At 41.9% G+C, this 8,830-nt stretch overlaps 1 protein-coding gene across 1 annotated transcript in view; it reads left to right on the forward strand.

Annotated features, from left to right (window-relative positions):
* The window catches only part of AQP11 (aquaporin 11), a 7,755-nt gene extending 345 nt beyond the window's left edge, over positions 1-7,410 (forward strand). The window contains exons 2-4 of the mRNA XM_010143444.1: positions 4-358; positions 4,133-4,249; positions 7,298-7,410. Of these exons, the coding sequence (XP_010141746.1) occupies positions 4-358; positions 4,133-4,249; positions 7,298-7,350 (525 nt within the window). The 3' untranslated portion in view covers positions 7,351-7,410. The remainder of the gene's footprint in view (positions 1-3; positions 359-4,132; positions 4,250-7,297) is intronic.
* The last annotated feature ends 1,420 nt before the right edge of the window (positions 7,411-8,830 follow it).

The raw sequence follows: 8,830 nt of genomic DNA on the forward strand, positions 1-8,830 counted from the left end.
CTGCACGGCTGGACGCTGGCTGGCAGCACCTGCAATCCCTGCGGCACCCTGCAGCCCATGTGGGGCGGTGGGACATCGCTCAGGATGGGGACACTCAAGATCGCCGCCCAGTTCGTGGCTGCAGCGCTGGCCAGGGTCTTCATGCACTTTATCTGGAGCCTGGGCATGACAAAGCCGCATTTGGGAGCCCTCTCCCAGGGTTGCGGCAGCCCCATGCAGACTACAGAGATGCAGGCGTTCTGCATCGAACTGCTCTTTTCTGTCGTTTTCCAGCTGACCGTCCTGCGAGTGGAAAGTGTGAATCCCAAATACAAAGTCCATTTGATTGCATTTCTCATCACCATGCTCGTGTATGCAGGTCAGCCTTTCGGTTTTTTTTCTCTCTGTTCCTGCTGTTGTAACAGAAGGGAGGGTTTTGTTCTCTTAAAAGTGTGAAGATCCAAAATTGGTTTTCTTAGATTACAAAAAATGCGTTAAGGAAAGTCTTTGGTCCTGCATGTGCAGAGTTAACTTGGATTTTATACAAAGTTTGCCTGGTTAGACTCCAGGCAGGTGGTGGTTTAGTAATGAATTGAGTTACAAATTTAAAACGATGTCAAACGTAAAGTGAAAATGGTTAAAAGTTTCACTGAACACTGTTAAAATATCTCAATAAAAGATTGTTTCACAGTCCGACTTTCTGCAGCAGGAGAGAGAGGTATGGTACAGCGTGCTCTTGATTCCGAAGTGGCGTTGAGAGAGAGCAGCAGGGAAAAATGCTGATGGTGCAGCGTCGAGGTACAGACTGGTGATGTGGAAGTTCTGCATTTAAATAATGCATAATTCATAACCAGCACCGTTTATTTAATTACATGAAGTCAGAAGCAGGAGTGGTTATTTGTAGAATGCGTGCGGAAATGATAAAATAATACCTCAAGGAAACAAATGTAGAAAAAGGAAAAAAATAAGTTGTTTCATGGCATTTACAAGAGTCTGTTGTCTGTAGCGCCGTGTGTGTCCATGTCCTTGCTCCTGCCTGATTGTCACCTCCTGCTTCCCAGAACTGGGACACCATTGCCTGTGTGGCCTCTCTTGGACCAGTGGGAAGGAGGAGGTGAGGGAAGTCAGCCTGAACTCCTTCCTGCTGGCTGTTGGTGCCCCTTGTTCTCCCCCCATGCAGTGATGTCACTTGAGGACTGTCACTTGGGGTGCAGGGAGGTGTGAGAGATGGTTATGGAGCTCCTTGCTTGTGCTACAGCCCCTGCCACAGAGGAAGTAATCTAGGAAATGATCAAATCCGTTTATGAGAGAGAGAGAGATGACTCTCTTATCTGCAGACATCTGGGATGTCATTGACGTCTTGGCCAAGGGGTTTAACTGTATGATGCTATTTAACGTAATAGCTTATAGTAAAGAACAGTTGAATTTCCAGATGTATTAGTGCAAAAAACCTTTACTCATTATGATTAGCTGAAAGATTAAAAGAAGCCCATGGAGAATTTCAAGAATTAACTTAGCAATTTAAACCACTTTCTAAAATTAATTTTTGAAGATGGGGGCGAGGTGTCAGTGCATTTTAGCACATTAAATCTATTTCTGAATTGCTCAGTGAAAGTGTAGCCAAAGATTCTCCTCCCTCTTCTACAAGCATCAAAAGCTGGATTCCTGATTCTTAACATTATTTTCCTGCTCAGCAAACAATCATTTAAAATAATAGGTGTCACATTGCCTTTCTGTTCGCTAGTGCGTACAGAGGGTTCAGCTGCAGTGCCCTGGGCCAGGCTGGCCTCGTATCTTTGTCTAGCAGAAGGCAGTGCACCGCGTCCCCCTCCTTGCCATCACCTTGTGATGACTTGTTACAACTGGCCAGCGCAACCAATCTGCCTGAACTTCTGGGAAACGTGTGACCTCCCACGCCCAGGTCACACACGCTTGTGCAGGTCTCCCTGTGCTGCCTGGACAGTTTTCTTTCCATTTAATCTAGAATCAGGTCTACCGTAAAAATATATAGGCTTTCCAGGGAGCAGATCCTGGACCTAGTTTTACCTCCTGCTTAGGGATTCCTGTCCCTGAGCTATTACACAAGACCTGTGGGATCAGGCTGCTGCTGTTAATTTCGTTCTGTGATGAAGTCACACACTTGCACCCTGACAGCCCTTCTGCAGTGGAAGTTAGGTAGGTACATGTAGGACACCTTAGAGGTTCTCAGGAACTCTGCACCTCTTTGTTAACCATCCATAAGGAACTTGAGCATTTTGTTAAGGTGAATAGATCTTTCCTGGGGCCACGCACCCAGTACCAGTTTAGGCAAAGCAATGCTAATGTAGGCAAAACGGTAACATTCTTCCTTTTTCCTACAAAAATAGCAAATCATTTAGAATATTGCATGAATAATGATTTTTCAATCTCTGATTTGGCTGATGCAGTGCTGTAGCCAGGAACTCAGAAGGGTGCATTGCATTTACAACAGAAAATTCCTGCGAATGATTTCTGTTTACACTCTGATTTTAAAAACCAAATCAGTTGTGCCTGCAGGAGCTGTGTTTATTACAGCTCTGAACAATCAGAAATGTTAGAAGATACATCCCATACATGTTTCATTCCATGCATTACGTTCTGAGTTTGAAAGCTGCGTGATGTAGGGAATGACTGTTGACTAACAAGGGACTGTAAGAAGGAATCGGGCTCAAAAAACATTGATTTGTATCTGGATCGTTGACGGCAAGAAGTTTTAGGAAACAATAAATGTTGCAGGTCACTGTGTGTACCCCATAACAGGTGCTTACTTCAATGAATAACATCAGATTATACAGTATTTTCAAAATTACAAGCTATTCCTTCAGTTTTTCTTCTGCTTTGGCTTTTGCCTTTAGTGAGTTCAAAAGCTAAAATTGCCTTCTTGCACGTTGGGTGGAGCACACGTCGCTTCAGCTTTTTATGTGTACCATGGCAAAGGTATTACACTTCTTTTGCCATAAAATAATTCCTCTTTTCTGGTACACAGCCTGAGACGTTTAATAAATATATTTAAATAAGATGATACGAGGCCCTGGCCTACAGTTATTAGTAATGGAAGAGAAATACAGAGGCAGAGGATGACAAAGACCTTACTAAAACTTCTGGTGAGTGACTGCAGCGCTCATAACACACAAGGATTACAGCAGCGTGGTGTTTGTGCAGAGGATAAATTCAAAGCCTGTGCTGGTTTATTAGAGAAAATCAATAATAACCTTTAAGAAACTAGAGAGACACAATTGTGTAATATTTTATAGCAATAGAGTAACAGATAAAGCAGATAATGGTGCAGTTAGTTACTAATAGGACAAAAATGCAGATAATTGTACTGAATAATGCTTTTTCTGCAGGATTGCAGCGAGAGGAGCAACATATGTCAGAATTAAAACCACTTACTTCCTTTCAGATTCATCTGCAATCCCAGTTTAGTCCCCACAGTGTAAGGTGTTTGGATCCAGTTACTCAGGGAACGTTTAGGCCACTCCATTTACATCTGAAGTCAGAGGCAAGGACGGACCCTTGGCTTCTTTAAGCCTCCTTTCTCGAGAGAGTGGAGTGGCATTCGCTTTTATTCTCCTCAGACAACACAGAGAATGATTGTGAAAGCTTTTCCCACAGTTATTACTGTAGGATAAACATAGTGTTCTAGAAATCGATGATATTACTGTTGTACTAAGGAACTATAGAGGTCAGCTTAGCAAGGGCAGCGCTTGACAGTTTGTTCAGTTATTTTGCCTGTGTGTGTTAGATGTGACGAGGGGTGTAATGAAAACACAGTATTTACTAATATTTGTGTAATTTCTGTCTCTCCTAAAAGCCTGATACAGACAACTAGCAAATAGTTTTGTCACCAGAAACATTCACCATCAGTCAAACCCATCTCTTCAGAGAGTACTTGCTAGAAAGAGATACAGTCAGTCACAGCCTACGCTTATTTTAAAACCTTTTAGAAAACAAACTGTTGAACACACCATTGGGTAAATAACGGCAGAAGAGTTTATGTGTTCAAGTGGTTTCTGCTAATTTGTTTCATTGCAGGGTTTATGGTTCTTGTCTTGTGTATGTGCATTTCAAGGGTAATTGAAAATAAATTTGAAGCAACACGGTTTGATTTCATGTTGTTTGCATTTTGTTGCAGGTGGAAATCTCACAGGAGCAATATTTAACCCAGCATTGGCTTTTTCACTACATGCAAGTTGTTTCTATGACAAATTTTTGAGTTACTCACTAGTATATTGGATAGCACCATCCTTAGGTAAGTTCTCAGAGTGTATATTAAACTTGTTTAATGCTCTGTCTGGAGCACCTGTAACACTTTGTTTTGCGAACCAAGCATCCAACACCGAGTTTTAAACAGTTTCATCACAAAATAATACCTACTGGTTTGATCAGGAAACAGCCATGTTAGGTTATGTAATTGGTTAGTTTAGATATCATGTTCAAAGCCTAATTACTTTTGGGATACTTTGAGCAGGATAACGTACCTCCCAAAAACCCACACCAGCACAATTCTAAATGGAAACAGGGTAGTGTCTAGGTTGGGGTTAACCAGTTAGTTATAAACCAGCAGCTCTTTGCTCTGGAGCATGATCCTCTCAAAGCTGCCTATTGTTTGGGACTTTATGCCTTGGTATTAAAATCCAGCCTGTTTGAGGTTTGCACATTCTCGCCCTGACCAAATGCCCATGTGTAGATTCCAGCAGAATATTAAAAGCAAGGAGAGGCTGCCTGAAATATTAGCCTGATGAAGTTCAGAAAGAGATCCATGCTGGTTAGAGTGCAGTTCCTGTCTTGCTTTGTGATGCTATGAACATGAGAGGAGGAGGGTGATTAATTAAAGAAAGCCCACAGGTACTACAATAAGTGCTTCAAAATTCTTTCTCAGTTATTACTATTACATCAAATCATTTATCTCCATCATGTCTAAACTTTGCAGTTCCCATTCTACGTGTTTTCCCCCAATCACTGTTGGAAACAATCTGTTCTAAGCTTAAGAGTAAGGAATATTACTAACTGGATTCCTTCTAACCTAAATTGTGGTCTTAATTTGGCAGCTATTGCTTTTAACTTCTAGTTGTGTGCAGATGAAAATGCTCCCTATGATACTGCATGCTGTTGATTGTTTACTCTTAGTCCCTACAAATCTTGACCTTTCTGCTTAGAGGGTCTGTAAAAGAGCACTAAGCTAATCCCGAGTTCTTTCATCACTGTTAATGCTACTAGAAGGTACAACAGCACGTGAAGCATACACAGGAGACATCTCAAAGGGCTCCAGTTCTAACAAATAACTTTTTTCTTGTCCATGTCTGTGCATGTTCTACTTGCATTGAAACCATGCCTTGAGGAACTTAGGACGTGATTAGAGAGGACTGTCACATCTTGTTCTAGATCTCAGGTCTGTGGATCACCCGAAGGGCTGAGCAGTCTGTTCATTATCTAAATACCTCATTACACAACAAGGAGCTTCATGGATACGCACAGACCTTCTACATCAAGAGTTTTCAACGAGTGTGAGGGGTCTGAGGAGGCAGTATAGAAGGGATAGCTGTTTTTGAAAACTGAATTGAGTAATACAGAAGCGCAGATCTACAAATCTAACATGAAACGGAATTTTTCTGACCTTTTTGAACATAAGAAAATAATAGGAATAGAATTTTTTCTTCCAAAATTGGACCTAGATGAGACATCCACGAAAACAGTCTGTTAGGATGATAACATTCTTGTGAAAAGAACCTCTAAGCAGACTCATAAAGTAGATGATGAGGGAAGCGATATTTTAAATTTAGTTGTAAAAATGACTTTCAGAATCCGTGTGTCAGCAGAAATACTGTTTCAGACCTCCTAGAAACTGGCAAAGTCATAGCGATATGTTAATTTAATGCCTCGCTTTTCCCAGCGTCAGCATCTTAGATGGTTGAATTACTTTGTCCTGATTTGGGGAATTCTTTTAGGAGTCTGTTAACAGGGTTTTTCTCTGATTTTCTCTGATCTCCTACCACATGCAGAACCATAGACTAGCTTACCTGTGCCAAGGGCAGTCTGATCTCATTTATGGATGTGGCTAATACCCACGAGGACAAGGAGACCAAAGACCATTCCGTGTGTAACAGATACCCTGCTCTAACCGTCAGCAAGTTCTCTCAACTCATCAACTCATCAACTTCAAAACAATTTCCTTAGAAAGGACACTTAGAACAAGAAGCAGCTTAATTATCACCCTCACAGGAGGAGGAAGTGGAAGGTTTCTTTTAGGATAAACAAATCTGCTGGTGGTTAATGGTCTTTCATCACTATAATCTTGGAACCGTAGTGAAGAACTCATTGTTCAAAATGGCTTCACCGACGTTTTGGTGAAGGTGATTCTCCAGCAGCATTAAACCAGCTAATTCCTACAGTAAATATAGATGTCAGTGAGTGTTTATGACTTGGCCCAGGCAGGCCGAACTCCTGCACTGTGAACGTAGAAGCAGTAAGTAGCAGTGAACAAAGACAGTTTCTGTTTTACTGCCAGGGGAATTCATGTTAATTGTCCAGGCATGATTATTAGTAAAGATGGGGACTGAGCTAACGCTGCTTCTTCAGTAGCAGGGAGATGTCTGAGGGAATAAGGGGCGAGCAATGTATGCAGTACACCTTCACCTGAGGAAGTGAAGTAGCGCCATCTCCCACAGCCTTCTTGTGATCTAGGAAGCTTCATAAAATACAAGCAATGGGTGAGAACCACTCTCAGCCAGAATCCCTCTCTGAAACAGAAGATACTTATTTTGTTTACAGGAGAGAAAAAAAACCCCACATGTTAATACACGGTGTTTAGGTGCCCTTCTCAGGAAGAACCTTCAATCTCTACCATTTTCCAGCTTCAGAATAAACTCTAAACTAGAATGATTTTAAAAAAAAAACACTATGGGGTTTTTTTTTTAGGTGCTCACAGCATCTAAACCTGATGTGGTTATCAGACCAGACCCTGCAGCCAACTCGGATGCATCCTGTCAGCCAAGCTGCTGGTTCAGTGACAAAGGCAGGAGCCTGACAGCAACAGGAAGGTGCAGTGTTGGATTCTCCTGGTCAAACTGCTCTGCCTTTGGCTTGGCTTTATACAGATCCGAATTAGAACATTAAATATACAAATAAAAACATGATTATGAACAACTAAGGATCTTTTGCAGCTTTCTCCGTAAAAACAGTTGTGCTAAAAGCGCTGGCTGCCTCCTGCCCGTGACCAAAAGGTTTATTTTCAGTAGTGGTACCATGTCCTCTGCAAATCCATTTCAATAAAGGTCCTTTCTGTCATTTCTCTTCTCAGGCACGATACTTGTGGCTTTTATATGGGATGAAATCCTTCCTCGGATATCCTAGACATCAGATTCTGGAATCCAGCCACACTACATGGAAAACCACTTTCAACACCTGCAGAGAACTGTTGATACCACCTTCCATGCCACCTTTCAGCTGTATTTTCAGATGCCGTATTTGAAATATTTGACTGACTTACAACTTTGTATGCAAATATTTTGTAATGGCATTTTGTGATTTTGAGAATATGTGCCAATATTTTTGGTTGAACCATAAGAAGGACTGTCAGAACATTGAAACTGTCACTTTAGCCAGAAGTGCCGTTTGCCAACCTTCACTACAGCAGCACACGAAGCTCATTTTAGAGAAACACCCCTGTCCTTTCCAGGTTTCTTTTCATTGTGCTTCTTCCCATAGCAAGCACCTGCAAAAAAAGGAGCTGAAGATTCATTCTCACACTGACCTCATCATGTTCCTGCTTACAGTACACATACCTCAAAGGATGAAAGGCTCCACCGCTCCCTAGGAGAGCCCCCACAGCTCTGTTCTAGAGGTGCCCTACACCCCAGTTCAAAGGCTGTGGGAGCAGCGTTGTTTTAGTAATAGCCAGGTGCAGGTAAGTAACCCCGCGCTGCCTTCCGGGAAGGCTGTGCCCCGGCCTGACCCATCACAGTCTGTTCAATGTTTACCATGGTTGGAAAGAGCGTACCAAGAAGGTACCATCAAACTCTGTAGCCACACACATGTAAGGGCATTTCAGAAAAGAACCCAACAACACCCCACCCTACTTTATCTGAGATGACTGCTGCCTCTTCAGATAGTAAAATAAACAGAAGATACAGGGATGAATCATGTGGAACTTGGTTTGTCTTTGATTTTATGTAACTCTTATGAAGTATTTTTCTTGAAATAAATGGATTTGCAATAGAGGAGGTGACATAAAAGAGGAAAAACCACAGGAAAGCTAAACAGTGAACATGCATAAACCACTTGGAGCCTCAGCTGAGGAGAACCCTGATATGTGCTGTGCTCTGAAGTGCCATTTTGAGCATGAGGTTTCTTCTTCTGGATTCATCTTAGTTTTTATTATGCCAAAATAAATTTTGCAGGTTTTTGTTCTGTAGTTACAGGGTTTGAAAGGGGAGATGGTTAACAAGTTCTGCAGAGATCCCAGCAGTAGGCCCCTCAACTCTGCACCCAGGTCACCTTGCGGGCCATAGTCTAAGAGGAAGGGAGGGAATGAGGCAGGGTTTTTTCACAGTAAAACTACAGACCAAGTCTTATTCAGCTGCCGTTGTCAGTGCTCTTTCAGCTAGAGTTCAGTAAGTAACTATGTTCACATAATTTCTTGTTGCAATAAAATCTTTTCTCACTTTAATTTTTCCAAGGTACCTTTAAGATTATATTGCAAAATTAAGTGTTTAAACATGCTTTTCATACAAGAGACTCTTACCCATGACCCCATATTCAGTCACTAGAATTAAAAAAGCAGCAGCACTGAAAACACTAGAGCTGCTGCGTGAAGGTTCAGCCGCACCGTGGT

Source organism: Buceros rhinoceros, unplaced genomic scaffold (genome assembly GCF_000710305.1).
Source record: "Buceros rhinoceros silvestris isolate BGI_N320 unplaced genomic scaffold, ASM71030v1 scaffold34739, whole genome shotgun sequence".
NCBI lineage: Eukaryota > Metazoa > Chordata > Aves > Bucerotiformes > Bucerotidae > Buceros > Buceros rhinoceros.